Raw genomic sequence first — 23,914 nt, 5'->3', positions numbered from 1 at the left:
TTTGTGCGGGCACAATAATAAAAGAGGACTTTGCACGATAAATTTTCAGGTTTATTCTTTGGGTTGCCATTTAAAAACTCAATCCTGAATTTGTACAATCTGTGAAAAGTCAGCTTTCACCTGAATGTAAATTGCTTCTTGTATGTTAGAAGAGGCTAAGGATAGTTTTTACTACCATCCTTATGGTGTCTCAGACTTACTTTACTCGGACTCGAAGGTGAGTGTCGGCTATGGTATGCGTCTAGCACAAGAGTATATCATTTACATTTTTTTTTCTTATAATGCTACAATTGTCCAATCACAATAAAAAATTATATAGGAGTTCATCACTTAAAAATGTAAAGTTTACCTAAAATTATGATGGATTCCACATAATTTTAAATTATGATTGATTATATGTATTATAATTATTGTCGGTCAAGAGATCCCATCGGACATGGGTATATTCAATTTTTTCTAAGTTTTTTCATATATTTGCAGAATCTTACCCTAATCCATAGTCAATACTGATACTTCTGAGGAGTCAGAGGAATATAGTCCCTAACAGTTTCAAACCCAGAACGTTTTTTCATCAATTTTATTTTGTCTTAACATCTGGTTGCCAGAAGATTGTAAACATATCATACTCATAACACAGGACTAGTTGGTATGGCCTATAGAGGAACTTATTATTTATGTATATCTTTTTCAGATGAGAAATGTAGTGGTGAAGTCTTTAGATTTGCTATAATAGATATGTTAACTGTGCGATCTGATTTAGTAGTATACCTCCGATTTCTAAATTCAATCCATCTTATTCTTGTTTGTGATAAAGGCAGTTCGCATTCGCATTGAATATACCAGTTAAGTATTCAGATATCAACTGATGAATAATCTGAATTTATTTCCACACTCTTATTACTTCATTGTATCCAGTTAAATTTGCCTCAATGTGGAAACCATTTGACGGGATTCTGCTTCTTTTTTTATGTCAAGGTCTGCTGCTGCTGCCAATAAATTGGACCAAGCTGGTTTACAGAATATAGCATGTATAACGGCAGGGCTTCAAACTGCAAAACCAGGTTAGACATCAATTGCTTGACCTTGTAAAGCCCAGCTTGTCCTGTATGCAAAGGACAAGAGAATGAAGTAGTTCTTGTTTTGCAGGTACATGTGATTCTGTGGGTACTACTTAGTTGCCAGATGCTGGCAAAGCTGGTTTGGAGACGATGAAGCAGAAAAAATTCACCCAAATTTGTAAGATTTGAGCTGTAATCAACCTTACCTAAATGACCAACAAAAAAATGCTGAAAAAGAGGCAACTATGAATTTTTCTTAATGACAGACCATGTCTATTTTAACTATCGTCGAATCTCACTGTGATTGTTATACCAACGAAAACAAATAAACCTGCAAAACTGCTTTTATCTTGAGTAGTTTAATTTGCTACCATCAAAACCTAATAATTTAAAAAAAAAAAAAAAAGGAAGAGAGGAAAATAACTCAACAAAATTAAAATAAAAAAAAAGATTCAGTATTTTAATTCACATGGCTAGATGAAGGGGATCAAAAAATTCACAAGATTGCAGACCTAGGTTAACAAATATTACAGTAAGATTATTTTTCTTTTCATCCAAAAAAAAATATTACATTGGGATTAGCAAATGTATATATAATTGCATTCTGTGCACAAAAGCCAATCCATAAAATTTTTGTGCCGTTCCAAATTAAACGGGTGATTCTCAGCTGCCTGTTGTACCCACAGAAATGACCTGAGGAACTGGCAAAGGGGTTGAAACTGAAAGAAAACTATAAACCGTCGTTCTGTAACTCATCTAATCATGAAGCATAACCTTGAAGTATCAGTCACCTTGTAGGCAGTACAGCTGACGAATATTTCCAGAAGCTGCCATGTTATTACAGGAAATGAGCTCATTTGCTAAAAATCTTTTAAGTTCGTACCATACAGTATAAAATTCAGAAACACCAGCTAAGATATGGTCACCGGTCATAAACTCAGAAAAACTCATAGACCATATCTAAAAAGTTGACAGTTCAATCCTACCTTTAGTTGATCTCCTAATTTAGGTATGTCCAACACTCAATTTCACATATAATTCAGAAGGGTGAGAGAAATTGGATAAGGGTAAGAAATCGTATAATCTATTTCTATTTTTGAATTTTCAAGTAAGAAACAACCATATAATCTTTACCACACAGCATCCTACCATCGAAAGAACTCTGGACTAGGAAAGTACAGAAGTGGAAACAACTATAACCATGAATATACCTAAAAGTAAAAAATAACGAAAACCACATAGAAATAAAACGAAGAAATAAAATGATGAAATTAACAAAGAGACCGAAATGATGGATTACCATATAACCAGTCTTTGAAGTATACATGAAGAGCACATGATAATTCTCTTTTTCGATTTTCTTCAAGAGGAGCTTCCCTCAATATTTGCTTTATCTCACCCAAATTCTTTTGCTGTTGATAACATCAGGAAGAAAACCAAAATTCAGTTAATTCAAAGTTAGAAAGATCAACAAAACCAATCACTAATTCTAAATACGCAACAATGCTTCTATCATGCAGATAAAAACCAATTCAAACTATAACGTCAAACTTTGCCATCCTCAGTTGAGATTAGTGCATTTACATTTCTCTGTTGAGATGTTAAGTACGCATCAGGTAAGGGGAATGGGTTATCCTTTGTCAACCCAGTGGATTCACCTTCAAACCAGTTTGGAATCTGTGTACGAAGAAATGCTTATGTCAAGTACAATAAAAAGGTAACAGAAAAGAAAGACGTAAAAATACCCCAAGCTAAGCTATGAAATACACAAAAGCATACCAGAAAATTTGTGAACTGATCAGGATCTAGGAGTGCAGCTGACTCAGCTTGAGCATCAGAAACACCTGCAGGATGTGATAATGAATCATGTGGATCAATAACTCCAAGTGCCAAAGGTTCATCCCATCTATTGATAGTTGTCCCAATGCCAACTTCAGTCATGTGCTCCTCCAACTTAGAATAGAATGTGTTATATGGTGCCACCTGATGAAATTTAAGAAAAGAATTTCCAAAACTGTCAGTCTTCCGGGTGTTGAATTTAATAATGGTGATAAAACCCATAAACCAACTCAAAACAATAGCAAAGATGGGTCTAAAAAGTGAAATGTCGTTAAAGATTAATCAATAATCTGTAAGGGCCTGTCTACCAGCTCTAAAAAGAAGGAATGACTTCTTGGGGTGCTCTCCACTGATGGTCTGGAAGAGTCCATATTCTATTTTGCAGCACAATTAGATATTAAATATGTTAAATCAAATCCTCGAGGAATTAAATATCCCTTGAAAACCTTAATACTTCATGCTGTCTATACAAACAGATATAGCAGCATTTGCATTAAAATGGCCAGAACCAAATCCCCGAAACCCCTCCATCATTGCAAGCTAACAGACAGAATTGACTAGACAGCAACAAAAGCCCACCAATGATGATACTACAAAGAAATCAAATACTAAGTGCAAAATATTGAGCTCAAACAAGTGTTGAAAGACCTTAGTTAAACAATATGCATGAAAAAAGATCAAGAAGTTTAGCTTTGGAGTATTTTTTCTTCTCTTGTCACTTGTGGTTTGATTGCTTTTCTTTGTGAAATGATTTTACCAAGAATGATCAAATTGTTATAATAACCTTAGTACTATTCTCAGCAAGATATAAGGCACTACAGGCATGCTTCCCTTGTGCCCTCTATCCAGCACAGACCCATTGACTATAGCGATCAACAAAAAGATTCTACAATAGAACTTGTGCCCAATGTTTTAACTTGATCAGTATTCATTAATTTGGCTCATAGGTGGTTCAAAATTAACTCCTGAACAGTAATTTAAACCCCATCTTGTTCAAAGATTAACAGGATATTCTGTTGATGATTCGTTTCAAGCAGTTAAAAAATTAAAATCTTGGCTGTAATGGGAAAAAAAAATCATCTTTATTTGAGGACAATCAGCCTTAAGAACACATAAAATAAAACATGACAAAGAATACGAAAGAAATTCTCCCTTCCAACCATAAGCCACAGCACCAACCAGCAATCACCTACAGACATCTTTCACACGTAAATGAACCAACCATTGGTGGACTGTTCATAAACAAGATTGGTTTAAATTTATTTATGTTCATTTATTAAGTTAAACAAACAAGCTCAAACAAGATTTTAAGGCTTGTTTAATATAAGAGCCAAACAAGAACAGAGGAGTTCAACTCATTTTTGTTCATGAATCATAAACTCGTTCTAAGTTCATGAACAAGTTTAATAAAAAACTTGATTATAGCATGATCAAATTTGTTTATGTTCAGGAATAAGCGTGATCACATTAAATTCTCATTGCACTCACAAATGGGGATGCTTGTGGTTTACTCACCTGGAGCTTGTGGTTATCGCCAACAATAAGGGGACGATGGTTCACTCCCAAAAAGAATACACACTCACGACAATTGACAATGCAGACTCGTTTTGCAGCTATAATCACATGAACTCGTTCACAGTGTTCAATTCTTACCGCCTGCAATGACAAAAAAAATCATATTATATTCATCCATGAAATGAGAGTATATCAATTGCTTGAACTGGAATTGTGTAAACATCAGGTCAATTGTTTTACAAGAAAGTACTATAAAATATGGAAAGAGAGGTGAAGGGAGCCTATAAAGTGTTCCTATAAGAGAAGAATTATCACAAACAAGTAAAGAATATAAGAGGGAATACCATAACTGGAACCAGCAGCAAGACTTAATAAATGACTTAAAACAAAGATGACATATGCATATATCATGTAGGCAAGAAAACATCTATTATTGATTTAACAATCTTAGCAATCGAAACTGAAAGTGCACATGTCCATGGCAATATTTCAGTTCATACAAATTCCTTTTAGCAATTTTGAGATAGACAAGAAATGGAGCAGAGATGAAGAGAGGCTATTCTTCTACAAGTTCTGACACATTTGTTGAATATGTATTCAAAATAAAAACAGACTAACCAACATTAGATGATAGATTTTGACATTCCAACCATGAAGAGTTCATAGATTGCTGAGAGATGCTAGGCAGATGAAATGACAGATACACGTCTAGCCATTTCCTAAAAGTCAAAACATAAGGAATCAAACAGTAAGATGCTGGGTTGCCTTTCATGTGAGTTTCAGTTCAAAATACCATAGAAATGTTTTCAGCAATTCCAAACACCAATACTGAATTAAAACGATGAAAACAATTTTGTATCTTAATTCCGCATTACAACGTTTCCACTGGTTCCAAAATTAGTGAAATACAAACAGCTGACAGCACAAAGGCAATGATACCTTGCCAACAGCTCCAAGAACTACAGTAGCATCAGAGCATCCATAAATGGTGGCATATCTCAAAGGCGCTAAAATGTAAATGACTGAATCATGGCAATTAATGACCTGAAATTATTAAATCACAAAAAGTTAGGGGTGTTTTATGTCACAAAGTACATAAATATCAAACAATAATCAAGAATTAGATAAAAGTTGTTGGCATAGCCCAATTAGCACCACATCTTTCCTCAAAATTGAAGGCCCCAAGTCAAATCCCCCTACTCCCAATTATCAAAAATATTTTAATTTTAATAAAAGCAAGCTAGGTGTTCATGAAATAATTGGGTAGAAGACAAACATTACAAAAAGGACAGCAATTCGAACTGTGTTACTTGCAGCTTTTAATTAATAATAAGATGATGATTATAATGACATTGAGGACAGTGACTATGAAGAGGGGATGGAAACAAAAGAGCCATATTTGGTTGCATTTAAATGGGAATCAAGAAAAACACTACACGGCGAATACCCATGAAAAATTCCAGATTTCACTAAATCACAATGCATTTAAGCTCACCTTAACAGAAGAATTTTTAAGATCAGATGCCTGCTTTATATAAGATGATTTAGAGACCCCCTCGATGAAACAAGGACTCCTCACACTTGGTGAGGCTTTAGCTGAACTTGGGCTAGCATCAGCCATTGCAACATCCTGATCAGAGCCGCTTGGAGGACCATTTTCTTTTGCAGAAATTTTTTCAGTAACATGCTCCAAAGAAGAAGCTATATTCTGTAGAAGCCAATCATGAACTTGTGACGCTGGAACGGGAACAGCAGGCATGTCTGGATCTGAATTAGCAAAAAAAGGAGCAGCTTCGCTTAAAGGAACTCCTTCAGATCCCTTATCACCAAATTGAATCAGAAATCCAAGGTGCTCAAATCCTTCCATGGTTAAAACCTGAATGAACAGCAGTTACATGAGAAAACCAAGCCATAGAAGCTAATAACACGCACAAACAAATGACAACAGAGTAAGATATGCAACAACTAGAAAGACCAATCAAGAAGAATACATAATAAGAGAGATATAACAGCCTGGCTGATAACAAAAAGGAAAAATAAAGAGTGCAGAACAAATCAAAATATAATAAAAAAGACAGGGTATAAGGGAAGTCATGTATGTTGGTTAAGGTAAAGAAAATAAGAACAAAAGATTCATAAAACTCAAATTTATACTCTGAACATTTTACAAAGAAAAATTCAGCTCAAAATCAGTGAATAATTGCTGAAAGCTGACAAGGACTTCTTTTGACCTCTTTTGGTCAAAATTGCTCGTATTTCTTATTTTAATCCTGTAAATGAGGCCCCTGACTCTTCCTTCCATCATAAAACCAGGTTTAGCACTAAAACAAACCAATTTTTGGTTGCAAAACCAATAATAAAGCAAAGAAACAACACATAAAGAGAAAAAGCGCATAATGAGGATCCCATTGTTTCATAACAAACGGTCTCACCAAGTTATCTAGTAAGACAAACCAGGCTATGCCTTCAAAGACTAGAATAAAAACCAAATGAAACATTTTATAAACAGCAAGATTAAATTCCAGCTCATTAGTATTTTACATCAATATTTGGCTCTAATGAGTCTACCACTAAAATAATTCTCCTATGGTTTCACCTGTTATCCTTCTAAACTACAGTTACCACACATTGGAATTACAAAATTGTATTTCAGAGATGAACTAAAAAGAAAAAGAATAAACCAAATGCAACAAAGAAATGCAATCCTTGACATATATTTCAAATATCTCAGTTTTACTTGAATTGAGAAAAACAAAACAAAACCCAAAAACAGAAAAAGAGAAAAGAGAACTCCACTAGACTACAGATAGCAAGAAGCAGTATTACAAACCAGAGACTCTTCACCTTCCCCCTCCACAGGCTCTGACAAAAGAGAGAGAATATTAGCCAAGTGCTTTTTTAGATAGGACAATTGATGGGCCTCTTCATCAGCCTGTGATGGCATAAAGCGACGCGTGTTGCAGCGTACAAGCTGCAATGAGAGGAACCACCAAGGTTAAATCTAAGTAACTAACTCACATAAAGTAAAAGACTACAGCTATTAACTTCCAACAACAAATTGAACCATAATTATAACAAATGTTCACAGACATAGTGAAATCCATATTAATGAGATACTTAGCTGGACAAAACAATAAGACAAACAACAATGATAGAAAATCCTAGTGTCTAAAACACAAAGTTAAATGAAACCATAAAATTTTACAATCTCTCCAGTAACATAGTGCCAGCTTCATTTATCATATTTGACAGCAATCTTAAAGCAAAAGGCACAGGGAAGAAATTAAAACACAACTATCAAAACCAAGCAATTTAGTTATTCCTTTTGCCACTTGCTTTTTGCTTTCTAATAGTCTATTTGGTTGTTACTTTACTCTTGCCATTTATTTTCCGCTATTTGTTTTTCACCTCCTAAAAAGTTATTAAAAAGAAAAAGTAAATAATAGAAAGCAAATTAATAATCGATTAGAAATGAATAGATAACTAAAATGCAACACCAATGCTGATATAATTGTTCTACATAAAAGTATAATCATGCATTTTATTTTCCAAAAACAATTGTATGTTCAATTTTAAGTTATTAAAAATGTTGTTTGTTTTTGTATATGCACTTGTTCATTTTTCCTTTTTGCTTCATATGCAAAAAGAGAGTTGCCCAAATAACAAGCAAATCGTATTTGAAAAATTGCCAAAAAGAAAAGGCAAAATTATATTTTATCAAAATAAGAATTCGTAAAATGTAAAATATATTCAAACATAATAGTTCCATATAAAAGTATAATCATGTATCTTTGGTATTGAATTTAATTCTTCGAAAATATTAGTAGCTTTTGTATCTTAAAAGACCTTTTGCTTCCAATTTCCAAAACCAAAAAGCTAGAGACAAGGGTAACACCAAACGCAGCTTCAATTATCAAAAAGATTAACTTAATCCTAAAAGACATCTTTCAATTTGCCAAACATAAACGGAATCACATTTGGTTCTTTTCCAAATGCCAATCAAGAGTTAACTCTATCGTTAATTTTATCACCTCCAGCACCAAAGACGTTCATTTTCCTAAAAGTAGCCATAAATCTAACGCAATTGTATAAAATGACATTGAAATTAAACCATAATTACCTACTTTTAAACAACCACAAATCAAATACAAAAAAAATCAACCACATTTCACCAAAAAGATGGCGAATTGGTCAAACTCCTTACTTGCAAAGGAGAAAGGGCCGACAAGTAACCGTCGAAAGCTGACGTGGAAGGCCAAACATCGGCAACCGCAGCGGAGTCCTTGTGCGGGCGCGGCAAAAGCCTCTTATATGATTGAATATACAAAAACATAATCAGATCACGCAAATCGGCACCAACGGAATCGACATCCTCGGGCCTGGCGCTGACAAGTGGGTCGGATTCGGAGTGGAGCACCAAGGCGAGGGTCTCGAGGACGAGACGTGCATGGTCCAACGAGATCTGGAGCGCGTCTGCGAGGGCCGCCGAGTCGACTCGGTGAGTTGAGGACGATACAAGTTTTTGCTTGAGAGGGGTTAGGGCTTGTACCGGGTCGGCGAATATGAGCTTCTGGATTGGTAGGAGGCCGTGCTCGAAAGGCTCGCGTCGAGGGAGGAGGAGAGTGCTCGGGCTTAGATTCAGATTCGGGTCGCTCGTTGACGTTGATGGTTCAATGGGGTCGGTCATCGCTTTGATTTAGAGAGAGAAACAGAAAGAAAGCTCCTTTTTTTCTTTTTCTTTTTTTTTTTTTGTTTGAAGAGAAAAAAAAAAAGGGATGGTTTTGTCTTGCAGATCTTCGAGCAAGGAATGATGATGTTGAAGGCGGAAGAGAGAGGAGAGAGTGAGGGGATGGCTGTGGTGAGGTCGGGGCTAGCGGAACTATTTACGTGGCTGGGTTTCATTGGGTATAACGTTAGTGGAGCAATCAAATAATGTAATAAAATCAAAGTCTACCCGGTTCCTCGTTCTTGCATGATTTTGTGGTTGAGATTTCCTTGATCCGATATTAAAAAAAATTATAGTAGAGCTTACGTCAGTTGCATGTAATTATTTTTAAAAATTTGTATTTAATAAATATAAAATTTTAATTTTAATATTTATATTTATATTTTTTTTTATAAAATTACAATCTGTGTTACAAGAAATTATATTATAATTATTAATAAAATTTTATTTAATATAACATAAATAAAAAATTTTAATTATATAACGAAGTTAACATATGATACATGTCTTATTTTTTTTATTAATTTTATATATGAAATTAAAATTTTATTTTGATAATATATTTGATCATTCCTATTAATAAATTTAATTTTTTTAAACATATAAATTTCTTTTTTTTTCTCTAATAAAAATAATCAATATGATTATTCCAACAACAATATTACGATTATCAAGCGCGGATTCGAATGGACACTTAGAATGCTTATAGACACTTAAAAAATGAAAAAAAAATTAAAAAAATCCTATATACCTCTAAACTTTTTCACTAGGCACCCAAAAAAAATGAAAAATAATAAATTTTGAAAAAAAAAAAAGACATCTCAAAATTTTATCTTAAACACTTCGAAAACCAAAAACAAGAAAACAAAAAACAAATCTTAAACAATCAATAAAATTGATAAATATATCAATATTATATATATTATAAATAAACAACCGTAAAAATCTTATATTCATTGCTTATAGTTATTAATAAATTTGATCATTCTACTCTCTGTTAATTAATATTCTAACAAATATATATCAAGATCAATCTTTTTTTTATTGATAATTTTTGTTCAAACACTTAAAGATTAAAGATGGAGGTGTGACCGAAGTCATTAAAAAAAAATAATAATAATAAAAGAAATTATGTGACCCAAGTTGATCCTCAATCCAGAACAAAATAGCAATGTTGATTTGTTGAGCAAACATGCAAGTATGGCATCTAGGCTTTTTTTTTTTTTTCTTTTATCTAAAGTTATCTTAGCATCGATCATTTCAAATTTTAAATAATTTCATATGCGATACTTTTATTTTTAGATTCGGGTAATTGAGAATACATAATTTTTATTTTAAATTGTTAATTTTAAAATTAAATCAATTTATCTCAAGTTAATCATTTTGATCCTTTCAATTTGACTTAAACAAGTTTAAATTGTTTTTTTTTTTTTAATAATTTGGGTTGAAGCAGATAAATTTTTCACATTTAGTCACATTTGCTAATTCTAATTTTAAGGATGCCTAAACATTGAAGCTTGGACATTTGTGATATCACTTCTTTCCACAATGTTTTTATCTTCACATTCAAATGTATTTACCACTACCTAAGTGTAAAGGGCCAAAAAATATCAATTAAGACTGAAAAAGATATCGATAGATACCAATGAAGTTTTAATTTAGTGACAAAAAATTTTTAAAATTGAAGATTTAAATTTAAATTTAATAATTATAAACGTTTAGTCGAATTTTATATAGTTTTGTCTAATTATATAGTAATCATTAGTATGTTTGTTTATTTTATTTAATTCAATAAAATTATTATACAAACAATAATAGTTAGTGGAAGGTAGAAAAGTGATAGATCATGAAAATCATAGAACATTGCGTGACAATTTCATTTGTCATAATTACAAAATTCAAGTAAAAAAAAACTCGATTACAAACTAAAAATTCAATAGGCTGATGAATTAACGTGGCTCAAAAAGAGCAAGAATTGAATTAATTACGTTTCAATTAGTTTCTTAATGGCATGCAACTTTGACAAGCTACCTTTCTATGGACCAATTTTTGCATTGTTAATTGATTGAACTTAAAAAAAAATGTATAATAATTTAGTTTGAAATTGAAGTTGTTAACAAAAAGCCCTTTGGTTCATTGTTTTTTTTTAAGTTACATAAGTGGGCTTTTAGGCTGGCTAATGCTGGTAATGGACCTTTAGAAGTGTGAATGGGATGGGCTGGGGGCACAAAAAGACCAATCAAGCTAAATATGCTGAAGCAAAAACCAGACAAACAAGTTTATAAAAAGCAAGGGTGTTTTTTTTTTTTTTTTTACAAAGATAAGAGCTTTAAAGCAAGTTCACGATGAAATCCATTTCCACACACACAATTTATTTGACAATGCTCTTCTTCAATCCAATTCCTAAGCATTTACTGTAAAAACCACAAAAAAGGAATCGGTGTTTGAACGATGTAGAGAGAGAAATGACATGATGAGTAGAGATAAAATTAATTGAGTTTAAATTGATACAGTATTACATTTGAGTTCAAGTTTGACTTTAAATTTAAAATTCGAAATTCAAATCAAATTCGATTAAATTTTTTTTCAATTTGAGTTTAATTTGAGATAGAAATCGAGCTCACTAAATTATATTCGATTAATATATAAAAATAAGTTTGATTCTTATATTCGATAAAAACTTAATTATTTATACTTGAGTTTAAGATATTTTATTAATTTAAATAATTAAAATATGTTAAAATATAAAAATTTGATTAGATTCATGAGTTATTCGAATTAGATATAAAAATATTTAAATTTGACTCAATCGATAAATCGAGTTATTTAAATTTGAGCTCAATTTAAATAATAATTTAGTTGAATTTAAATTTTATTTAAATCAAAATCAAATTTTATTTAAATTAAATTCAAATAATTTATTAATATTAATATATCATTTACATTTTTAACAGTGAAGCTTTAATTCCTTTTTGAGCCTTCCATACTAACTCACTCCTACTAACTTGTTTTTTTTTTTTTATATAATGTTTTCGTCAATTTTCTGCCTAACTGACCATATGGAACTTAGTTGACAGTTGCATCAATATATTAATCATGGGAGGTTGAAAAGGCATTACCATGACATTTTCACACAATTTCATGATCAAATAATGCGATATCATTGGTCGCATGAGCTTGGAACAGCCATGATTTGATGGATAGTAAAAATTTCCAAGCATTTCCTAACATGAAGGGAGCTTGTCAGTTGTATTTTGGGCTTCAATTGTCATTGCTCTTACTTCAAAAAAAGTTAGAATCTCCATATTTATACACCAAACTAAGCTCTAAATGCAAGTTTAAAGGATGAAGGGACTGTCAAATTAAGCCAAAAGCCAAATCTACTTGTAGTACATGCAACATGTTGCTGTGCATTTCCATATGCCCCAAAGCATCCCCCGCCCCTGGGGGTGTCCTGCCTGGTGCAGCGCCACCTATAGCCACGATTCTTACCCAGGATGGATTCTTCTCAAGCTCCTGCAAGCTGCTGCACTACAAACGCTAGGGAATATGGATTTCTGTAAGACACCTGCAAAGGCCATCTCCATTAGGATTAGCCATTAGGTCCTTTCCTTAGGAACCCTTTTTGCCCTTGTACGGCAATGGAGGCTTCTTTACCCTTACTAGCCTTATGATTTCCATCATAAACCAGCTCAAGAATCTAACACGTACGTACGTTCACCAAGCCTTGTCTTGTTACGTGTCAGCCAATTTTCGGGGGCTTTATCACTGGCTCACTGCCATGCATATAGGTCACTAGCTTTCCAAGATTTTCGTTAATGTCGAAAAATTTAAGTCTTGTCCTAATTTTTTTTAAGATTTTAAAAATAAACTCTAACATATTCTTATGAAAACATCTTACGTACAACTATTGCTTTATATGAATTAATCATAGTTTAAAACATGTAAGATCCATCACAATTGCTTATATAACCCATAATTATAAATTAATTAATTATAAGATTATTGTAAAGAAAATGATAGGTGAAATGTTCCATTAATACAGTATATTCAAATTTAATTTTATTTTTTAAATGCTCCCACAATGAAAAGTAATATTTTCCACGTCATATGAAGAAAATAAAATGAACAAACAACTACCCATCAAAAAGAAAAAAAAATTTCCAAATTTATGACTCTGATTTTGCTCTCGTAAATCCCTTTTAATACAGCCAAATCACACCAACTTAGCCTAAATTGAAAAATAAAATTCTGAAGTGATAGAGTAGGTAGATCCTCAACTTAGTTAAGGAATACACAAATTTAGATTTCCTGAGTTGCTCTTTCAGGATTTATTTGTTTCATGGTAATTGCGTTATAAAAAATGTTGACATTTTAATAATTTTTTGTTACTTAAATGACTAAAAACAATGTTTTTGGTTATTTAGTTATTTTTTAAATATTATATATTTTTGAAAAGAATTATATTGACATAACTGATAAAATATAAAAAATTATTTATTATTAAATATTAATATTTTAATATTTTCAAGTAGTAATATATAATAATATTGAATATTAAAATATTATATTAATATTGAATGTTTGGAAATACTATTTATTATTAATACATTATTTATAATAATATTTTAAAATATTTAAAAAATATTATTTTTCTTAATATAAATATATTAAAATATAAATATTTGTTATTAAAATTTGAAAGTGTTTATACTATTAAAATAGAAAAAATTTATATTGAAAAAATTTATTATTAAAATAATAATATAAAACATTTTTTTATAAAAATAAATATATATTTTAAATTTCAAAATCTTAAGAAATGATTAAAAATACTCACTTTTATTAAAAATTATTATTAAAATTATAGTTATATTAAATATTCATTATTAAATTAATAAAAATATTATTTATTATATGAATTATTATTTTTAATTAAAACAATATTAAAATAATATTTTTATTAAAATATTAATTTTTAATAATAGTTAAAATATATATTTTAAATTAAAATAGGAAACGATTTTTTATATTAATATTTTATATATTTTAAAATCAAATAAAATAATAAATTTTATGAATATAATAATACTTTAGATTGAATGAGCAATAATCCTGTTCACGGATTTTTTTTTTTTAAATATTTGTCTCTTTTGAAAATAGTAAGACAACTTTCCAAAAGATTACTTTTTTTTTGTTGATTAGTAAATAAGTTTTAATTAATCAAATAAATTTTGTCAAATAAATATTAAAAATATAAAAATAATTTTTATAAATAAATTTATCCGAAACACTCATTCTTTAGTTAATTAGTTTAGTTAAAATTTAAACAAATGAATATTGCTTTAAATATGAAGTATTTCAGCTACAAATTCAAATTTTTAATTATAATTCTGCAATTAACTAATTACAATAAAAAATTATGTAAAAATTTACTATTTAAAAGTGTGAACTACGTATTTTTTTTATGGATCCTAAGTAATATTAAATTATAATTAATTAATTAAATTACAGTAATTATGTTTAAACCTGATTTCAATAAACCATGCATGTGGCCATAACCATTTACTCCCTTAAGCAAGTTGTTATTAAGTCAGTGTCAATTAATTAATTTCCACTTTCATGCTATGATAAGCTTCAATTTCAGTTTCTACATAATCTGGAAACAAACTCAAATGCATTTTCAAAACTAGTTCGAACAAACTTTCAAATTGATGACTAATTTCACACGAAACCCGCTTTTTAAGCTAAGTTCGCCATCAGTATAATATAGTTAGTACGTAATTTCAAAAAAAAAAAACAATTCCGTCCCAATTCCGAACCGAGAAAAAAACATTCCAAAAGATTACAAAATAAGTGAAATCCCAATAATATCCCTAAGAAAACAAAGAATCCGATGACAATAAAAGAATATCAAAACGAGAAGAAATATAATCGTGATTTGTTCATTTATTTTTAAAATTATTTATGTTTGATAAAATATTTTTATATTGTATTTGAATTTAATTTATTTAAATATTGAAATATCAAATTGATATGAGATCTATTTATTCAAATTAAATGAACTCATTTCCTTTATAACTTATTTATTGATTATTTTAAATGATTAAAAATTATATTTATAATTATGTTTTTAAAGCCATTATAAAAGATTTTTTTATCTATTAGATAAGGGATAAAAAATAAAATTGATGAGGTTCGAACTTTTAATTTATATGTTTTCTTAAGGTTTTTTAATCATTAGGCTAAAAAATTGAAAGCTATGAAAGATTTTTAATATATATTAAATATATTTTTTAATGTATTAATATTACATTATAATTAAAATTTTATAAAAAATATTTAATATGAAATAATTATTTTAAAAAAATAAAAACAAAATATAAAAAAATATTTGATGAATTTTCTCATGAACACTAAATAAATATTTTCATGACTAAAAAGAAATTATTAAATAAATATTAAAATATTATTCATCAAGCTTAATAAATAAATATAAATAAATCTTCCTTTACATTACTGATCAGAGCAGATGAACTAAACAACGTCATAAGGGGTTGATTCCGACAATTCACCTTAAACAAAGACACGTTTGAAATCCGGACGACGTTCTCCTCACAAGCGTGAAAGAGTCGGGTCCCCACTTTCACTGTATTCCAACAGAGAAAAAAACAGACAAAGCAAAGCAAAGCACCACCCAAAGAAAAAGAGAAAGGCAGACTCAGAGAGTATTCTCTGGCAGATTCATTAGATCCCAACCAACAAAAAAAAAAAAAAAAAAGCAAAAAACTGCACCGTTTCTCTTTCTCTATAGACAAGACTTCTCCTTTTTTTTTTTTTTTTCTTTCTTGTTCTTATCTTTGATTTTTTTGTTTTGGTTTTTCACTCTCTTGAAAGAACAGAAAAAATTTTTTTTTGTTTGATTGGGAAGTTCTTTTACTTGTCCATTTTGGTTCAATTATTGCTGATGAGACTTTCATTGATGTAATCGAGCTTTTTTTTTATTTTTTTGTTTGAACGTTTTATTTTGGGTCCTTTGTAAACCGATCTTCGAGGGTATAATATTTATCTTTTTCTTTTTTGTTTTCAGTAGTTTTTGATTTACCATTTGAATCTAAAAGCCTTTCTAAAATGTTTTTAGGGTTTTGTTGGTTCATTTGATAGTGCAGTTTGGTGCTTTGTTTCAGTGTTCTGTTTTTTATTCCTATTGTTTATAAGTTGTTTTTTTTTTCGTGACTTGTGCTTTGGTTTCTGAGAAAAGCAAGGGGAATGATAAGTGTACGTTGTGATTTATTTTTTTAAATGTTGGTTTAGTTGTTTTGTTACTGAGAAATATTTTGGAATCAAAAGGAAAATCTGAAGTTTTGAACTCTTTGTCTCTTCGAAAATAAACAAAAAAAAAAAAGTTTTTGATAGTTTTACTATATCTAGCACCATCAGAAATAAAAAAAAAATCAGAGAAATTAGCGTACATTTTCACGCATTTTCGCAGGAACCAAACAGGGGATTACTTGTAGATACTCTGTTTTTTCACATCTCTTTGTAATTGGATCTAAAGCTTCATTTTCATACACTTTCATGCTTTTTCAGGAATCAAGGTTGGCAGATCTGAAAGTTTGAAGGAAGTCTCTGTTTACGTCCCTCACTTGAAAAACCTTGTAAGTTTCGGTAGCTGTCTTTGTCTACCAAGCTTTTCTTACATGACTGCATTTTGCGTTCTATGTTTCATCCGATGTCGTTTTGAGTTCATATAATAAAATGGATGTAGCCTCATTTGTAGTAGTTGGTGTTGTTATAAATGTTTGGATTTTTTATATCATTTTTTCCCTAATTTTCAGTTTCCCTAGCATTTAGGCAAACTCAGCTTTTTTTTGTTCTTTTGTTAAAGGAAATTTTGTTTCGATCTTTTAGGTTTCTGTAGGTAGTTAACTCTTGAACTGCAGTTCCAGGTTTTTGGTTTTTTCGGTCACTTTGTTTGAATCCAAAGATGATGCATCGTCCTCAACGTGAAGAATTCGCCCTTAAGGAGACCTATCCCCACCTTGGTGGTGGAAAGATCAGTGGGGACAAGCTTACGAGCACTTATGACTTGGTAGAGCAGATGCAATACTTATATGTTCGGGTTGTAAAGGCAAAGGATTTGCCAGGGAAAGATGTTACTGGTAGTTGTGATCCTTATGTTGAGGTTAAGCTTGGAAACTACGTGGGTTTTACTCGGTTTTTTGAGAAAAAGTCGAATCCTGAGTGGAATCAGGTGTTTGCTTTTTCGAAAGATAGGCTTCAGGCTTCATTGCTTGAGGTTACGGTTAAGGACAAGGATTTTGTGAAGGATGACTTTATTGGGAAGATTTTCTTTGATCTCAATGAGATTCCAAAAAGGGTTCCCCCGGATAGTCCACTGGCACCACAATGGTATAGGTTGGAGGATAGGCAGGGGAATAAGGTTAAGGGAGAGTTGATGTTGGCTGTTTGGATGGGAACTCAAGCTGATGAAGCGTTCCCTGAAGCTTGGCATTCTGATGCAGCTGTTGTTAGTGGGGCTGAAGGTCTTGCAAATATTCGATCAAAAGTATATCTCTCTCCAAAGCTTTGGTATTTGAGGGTTAATGTTATTGAGGCTCAGGACTTGCAACCTGGTGATAAGGGTCGGTATCCTGAAGTTTTTGTGAAGGCTACCTTGGGAAATCAGGCTTTAAGGACTAGGATTTCTCAGGCCAGGGGTATGAATCCAATGTGGAATGAGGATCTTATGTTTGTGGCAGCAGAACCTTTTGAGGAGCGATTAATTTTGAGTGTAGAAGACAGGGTTGCTCCTAACAAGGATGAAGTTCTGGGGAAGTGTGCAATTCCTTTACAATATGTAGACAAGAGGTTTGATCATAAACCTGTGAATAGTAGGTGGTTTAATCTTGAGAAGCATGCTATTATAGAAGGAGAGAAGAAGAAAGAGACTAAGTTTTCGAGCAGAATTCATATGAGGATCTGTTTGGAAGGTGGTTATCACGTTCTGGATGAGTCAACCCATTACAGTAGTGATCTTAGACCAACTGCAAAGCAGTTGTGGAAGGCTAGCATTGGGGTTCTGGAATTGGGTATTCTTAATGCGCATGGTTTAATGCCAATGAAGACAAAAGATGGACGGGGGACAACAGATGCTTATTGTGTTGCAAAGTATGGTCAAAAATGGGTTCGAACCAGGACAATCATTGATAGCTTTGCACCCAAGTGGAATGAGCAGTATACATGGGAGGTTTTCGATCCTTGTACTGTCATAACTATTGGGGTGTTTGATAACTGCCATTTGCATGGAGGAGATAAGGGTGGAGGGGCTAAGGATTCTAAGATTGGGAAGGTGAGAATTCGTCTTTCCACTCTTGAAACTGATCGGGTTTACACTCATTCATATCCACTTCTGGTGCTACATCCAAATGGGGTCAAGAAGATGGGTGAAATTCATTTGGCTGTGAGGTTCACTTGCTCTTCGTTGCTTAATATGATGCATATGTACTCTCGTCCTCTTTTGCCAAAAATGCATTATCTTCATCCGTTGACTGTTATCCAACTTGATAGCTTGAGGCATCAGGCCACACAGATTGTGTCAATGTGGCTAGGACGGGCTGAACCACCATTGAGAAAAGAGGTGGTCGAATATATGCTAGATGTGGGTTCTCACATGTGGAGCATGAGAAGAAGCAAAGCAAATTTTTTCAGAATTATGAATGTTTTGGGTGGGTTAATTGCTGTTGGAAAATGGTTTGATCAGATTTGTAATTGGAAAAACCCTATTACGACAGTATTGATTCACATCTTGTTTATCATACTGGTCCTCTATCCTGAACTTATTTTGCCGACAATTTTCCTCTACCTGTTCTTGATTGGGGTTTGGTATTATAGATGGAGGCCAAGGCATCCTCCTCACATGGACACTCGCCTTTCTCATGCAGATTCCGCACATCCTGATGAACTGGATGAAGAGTTTGACACATTCCCAACTTCCCGGCCATCTGATATTGTCAGGATGAGATATGACCGACTGAGAAGTATTGCTGGGAGAATTCAGACAGTGGTTGGCGATTTGGCTACACAGGGTGAGAGGCTGCAATCTCTATTAAGCTGGAGAGACCCAAGAGCCACGGCTCTGTTTGTAATTTTCTGTCTGGTTGCTGCCATTGTTTTATATGTCACACCATTCCAGGTTGTGGCGCTGCTAGCAGGATTTTATATCTTGAGACATCCAAGGTTTCGCCATAAGCTTCCATCAGTGCCTCTCAATTTCTTCAGGAGGTTGCCTGCTAGAACTGATTCCATGTTATGAACAAGACTAGTTTTGTGTGCAATTTCCTCAAGGTAGTTTGGAACTGGATTTTTCCCCTTGTTGATTCTGACAAGAATATGCTGAAACAAATGGAGCTTGTTTCTTTTCTGTGTTCAGTAGCTATTGTTGAGTTCTGGTATGATGTATAACCTTCCCCTGAAGGTAGTAGATTTTGTGGGTTTGTGTTCATTTATGGTATCTATAGGATTTCTGTCTTAAAACTGAGGTGTTTTCCATGATCAATCAGTTTTCATTGTAATTTTTTAGGTTGTGATTGGAATTTAGCCAATTGCTGGACCTTCCCTATCCTTATTTTGCATCTAGCAGATAGTGTACTAAAACGTTATGGGACTTATAACCCCAAGCTTTAGTTCATCCTTCATGACAAGTTATTTGTTTTGTTCAATGGTGATATTAGAGCATTAGCATATTGACATGAAGCGTGTGAATTTTAAATTAAATCTTGATTAATCGATGTGAATGTCGTCTAGGATTTGGAATTGAAAAAGCATTCTTTTTATTAGATTAATCGGGTTGCTGATCAAAGCTGTTAATTTATAGTAACAGATAAACACCAACATAATTTTTTTATTACATTGTAGGGATCTCCTATTGGTTGGTTTCATTCCTCGAGAAGTAGATCAGCTTCATTGTTTATTGCTTTGTTCTCGTGGAATATCGTGATAGCGATTTGTTTATGTATGGTATATCTAATTATCTACCATTAACTGATACGAATGTAGATGTGGATTTGTTTGGGAAGTGAAAAGGACATATTTTCTGAGGTGCTGTCTTGTCCTTTTACCTATTTTATTCCAAGTTGGTTTCACTCGATAGAAGATTCAAGAAATAGGGACAGGCTGGTTGCCCCTGGCTGGCTCTGGGCATTTGTGTTGTGTGTCTCTCATATCATTTTTTAAACAATAAATGCTGGTAAAACTTGGTTTCTTTCTTGGTAAAACAATTTCCTATCAATGATCATGGTATGAGTGTGAATTCTGAGAACCTGGTTTTATCCGTTAGTTATAAAAAATGTGGTGTTCAAAGTTTCTGAATGATTCCAAAAAAAAAAAAAAAAAAAAAGAAAAGTGGGCTCTCCCATGGAACCTTGGCAGACCAAAGCAGAATAGGATTGGTTAAAGTGCCTTCTACGACGGAGCCTATCTGATTTTCAACGGCAAAATTTGACGGTTAGGACTACTAAAATGTGACCTTTGGGTAGAAATATGGCTCATCTGCTTCCTGGTATTCTCTGAAAATGGCCTGCCCAATTCTTAGTTGTAGGGGCAGTGGGGACCTACATCTCTTCCTTTATGTTTTTTCTCACCCCTTTCCTCCTTTACAGCCTGTAAAATTGCTTTCTTCTTCTTCTTCTTCTTCAAGTCTTTTGTTTTTGTTGCCAATGCAACCTGTGGATGGGACTGGGAGCCCTTAGAATACTGCTTTTACTCTTGTTTTTCATGTGGTCCAATCCTTCTTTCTCATCACACTCGGCCACATTGTGAATTCTAAAGCCACATTGCTGTCGGGGCTACAGTTAATTTGTGAGACATGAAAAGAAAGTTATTAATGTAAACTTCAGACATTTGTAACCAGTAACCACACCACACATGATGCTCACAAAAGAAGCAATAGGAAGAACGAAACGTGCTGCCATTGCATTAATTTTTTAAATATAGATACCTTTTTTTAAAATGTGCATGAATGTAGAATAGAAGAATTCATGTGAAAGTCTAATAGATTCATAAATTTTAATTGAATTGATGATTTATCTTAATCTTAAGCTTCATCTTCCTTACTCTTAAATTTTTCTGGATAAAAAAAAATGTTTTGGGAGCATTTTGTTTTAATGACGTTTCATCAAAAAAGGAAAGCAGTCTGCAATAAATTTTCCTAAATCTGCTACTTCCCTTTACGTATCATCCTGAAACACAGCTTTATTATTATTAGCATATCAAACATTAATTGATAAAGGACCCCATTTTTCCCTCCCACACTCTCCCTTTATATAATCAAACATTTATTTGGACAGACAGAATTCATAATAAAAAATTAAATTCCATCTCCGTCTCTATCAAACATTTATTTTTAGATTCACATCAACAACATAACATAATATTAAAAATGAGTCATTCACTATCCTTTCAGAATTTGAGAATTAGGGCTCCAAATTACTTGCCAAATGTCATTTAATTTGGGAAATTAGGGTATTTTTGATTCAATGGGATAGATGGTTCTTGGCCTGATGATTGGCCTCATGGAAAAGTCTACTGTGGACTGTAGACATGGGTTTATTTTAGCTCAGCCTTAACCCTGTATTAGGTTGTTTAAGAGTTGGGCTAGGCCTTGCTTTGTGATTTTTTAGTTCAAACTCTGGTTTCTTACACAAAAAATCTTTTAAGAATCAAACAAGATCAGCAACCAAAAATTTACTTGAAATTGAACAAATGGCCAAGCCAAAAATTATGAAATGTATCAGGACACAATTATTAAATTTCTTATTCAACAAAAAATAGCAAAACCATTTAACTCCATCACCCAATCAACCCATCCAGATTTACTATATTTAGAAACTTGACAGTTTGCTCAAGGGCCCAGCCTGGAACTTTGTTGATAAGTGTTGATTTATCATTTAAGGCCCATTTCTGTTGAAAGAAAAGCAGAACAAAAGGAAAAAGCCATTGCCAAATATAGCAAAATGGTTATCTCCACCGCCCACTAACCAAAGAGAAATCAATGCCACTTTAATTTTAGAGTATGGTGCTTGAGATTTCCAAGCCTAAACCTTTTGCCACTTTTAGCTATAAAATAACACATGGAGTCCGTACAAGACAATGAATCGGTTGGGCTGTCTATGTTATTGATTTGATTTGATTACCACCTCCTTCAAGCAAAGGTAATGTTTGAGGATTTTTGTCACTTTGAATACCAAAAAAATCGTTTAGCATTACAAAATTTGCCTTTGACGGTGAATATATATACGCGCATATATATATATTAATACGTTATAAGTATTGAGATATAACAATATTTATATAAATCAATTGAATTAAATTTTAAATTCAACATTTATATTTTAAAATGTGAGTTTAGATATTCTTTAGTTTTTTCTTGAGAAAATGACTTCCAATGACAATATATAGTTCTTAAGATATGTCTACGCTTGTGTAAAATTGAATATCACCTCAAATTGAAAAATGAAAAGTATTTTGCGTTTTTAGATTAATCAACAAAGCAAAATCCAATCTTCCTTTTGTAATTTCTGTCATGTGACCTCCTTTGTGAAACGAGGATGTCAAGACATGAAAAAGCAAAAACTAGTTATACAGATATATATATATTGATAAATGGGAAGATTTCTTGTTTGACAAATTGAAAATTAATGATATGGGTTTTGGTATACCATGTAATAAATTTATTTTAAAAGTTGGAGCATCCAATTCAATCAACAAATCTTCAAAGCTTGGGAAAGGGTACTGTTTTGTCCTTATTTGATACCTGCAGTTAGACAATTCTGACTTTCCAACATCAACGAAGTAGATTTAGTTGAAAACATAGATTTAATAGAATTAAAAAAAATAGATTTAATAGAATTAAAAAGCATAAGGTAAATTAATTGCTCTATGGAAGTAGGTATACATACATATACAAGTGCATGAAGTGCCTTAAATTATTAGGAGAATTTTCCTCATTTAAGGCAAGCAAGATTAGGCTAACCATGCCTCTTTTTTTTTTTTTTATCTTGATTTTGTTAAACAACCCTAAGTTATTATTATTATTAAGTAGAGTCAACAATACAATATATGTGTACTAACAATCAAACAACACAGACAAGTGAGATTATAAGTTTAAAATTATAAGAAGACTAAGAAAGTGGATGCCCTCTCTTAAATTGAACTTGGAACTCCTCTCTTCAAATTTTGATTGGGGACATAACTAGGTTAAGAGGAGGTTTGGATTGCATCGCATCTTTAATGCGATGCAATTAAATTTATTGTATTATTAGTTGAATTTAAATACTAATTTTAATAAAATATATTTAGTATGAATTTTTTTTTATAATTTTATTTTCAATCGCAATTACATTAATTTTTATTATTATTTTCAATCTCACATGAGTTAATATCAACATCCATCTAAATAAACCTTTAATATATATGAGTTTGATTGATTCATGTCAATTAATTTTCAAAACAGCTTTAATAAAATCAATAATTCATGATTAGATCCAAACGATGGATATACGAAAAACATAGATAAAAAAAGTAACAAAAGAGAGACAAATTCGAAACATATTATGTATTCTAGATTGAGATAATCTATGTTGCAAAGCATCACATAATTTGTCTAACAATTTGACTTGCGTGAAAGAGTGCTCAAGCAACTTGTAAAACAACATCTCCTATACAATTTGTGTATTATCGATTAGTTTTATATAATATATATGTAGTTTGTTCTAAT

The 23,914-nt window shown here is 31.9% G+C and overlaps 2 protein-coding genes across 12 annotated transcripts; one reads left to right on the top strand and one right to left on the bottom strand.

The window, feature by feature from the left end:
• Positions 1–1,478: 1,478 nt before the first annotated feature.
• Positions 1,479–9,210, bottom strand: LOC111311557 (uncharacterized). Its single transcript, XM_022911034.2, has 9 exons — positions 8,617–9,210; positions 7,243–7,383; positions 5,908–6,288; positions 5,352–5,456; positions 4,413–4,553; positions 2,838–3,041; positions 2,643–2,735; positions 2,359–2,470; positions 1,479–1,885 (listed from the first exon to the last, which is right to left on the bottom strand). Exons 1-9 carry the CDS (start codon positions 9,097–9,099, stop codon positions 1,842–1,844), a joined length of 1,704 nt encoding a protein of 567 aa, XP_022766769.1. The 5' UTR covers positions 9,100–9,210; the 3' UTR covers positions 1,479–1,841.
• Positions 9,211–15,868: 6,658 nt separating this feature from the next.
• LOC111311556 (FT-interacting protein 3) lies at positions 15,869–19,859 on the top strand. Of its 11 annotated transcripts, none has more exons than XM_089757971.1 (3): positions 15,869–16,122; positions 16,729–16,796; positions 17,088–19,859. In XM_089757971.1, the coding sequence occupies exon 3, from the start codon at positions 17,126–17,128 to the stop codon at positions 19,451–19,453; it is 2,328 nt and encodes a 775-aa protein (XP_089614097.1). In that variant the 5' UTR covers positions 15,869–16,122; positions 16,729–16,796; positions 17,088–17,125; the 3' UTR covers positions 19,454–19,859. The 11 variants fall into 11 exon arrangements, with proteins under 11 accessions (XP_089614097.1, XP_089614089.1, XP_089614096.1 ...); XM_089757963.1 differs by having other exon boundaries at positions 17,082–19,859; XM_089757970.1 differs by having other exon boundaries at positions 17,050–19,859.
• Positions 19,860–23,914: the final 4,055 nt, after the last annotated feature.

Source organism: Durio zibethinus, chromosome 1 (genome assembly GCF_047325235.1).
Source record: "Durio zibethinus cultivar Kanyao isolate XHJ-2024 chromosome 1, ASM4732523v1, whole genome shotgun sequence".
Taxonomy (NCBI): Eukaryota; Viridiplantae; Streptophyta; class Magnoliopsida; order Malvales; family Malvaceae; genus Durio; species Durio zibethinus.
The sequence above is the reverse complement of the archived record's forward strand: the minus strand, read 5'-3'. Positions and strand labels throughout refer to the sequence as shown.

What these genes read in the sequence shown, in the direction of transcription:
- LOC111311557 (XM_022911034.2), bottom strand. Translation starts at nt 9,099, where the DNA reads ATGACCGACCCCATTGAACCATCAACGTCAACGAGCGACCCGAATCTG. An exon ending in GCGATAACCACAAGCTCCAG is followed by an intron (nt 3,042 to 4,412) that starts GTGAGTAAACCA and finishes AAATTTCATCAG; the next exon opens with GTGGCACCATATAACACATT. An exon ending in TAACATCTCAACAGAGAAAT is followed by an intron (nt 2,471 to 2,642) that starts GTAAATGCACTA and finishes TGTTATCAACAG; the next exon opens with CAAAAGAATTTGGGTGAGAT.
- LOC111311556 (XM_089757971.1), top strand. Translation starts at nt 17,126, where the DNA reads ATGATGCATCGTCCTCAACGTGAAGAATTCGCCCTTAAGGAGACCTAT.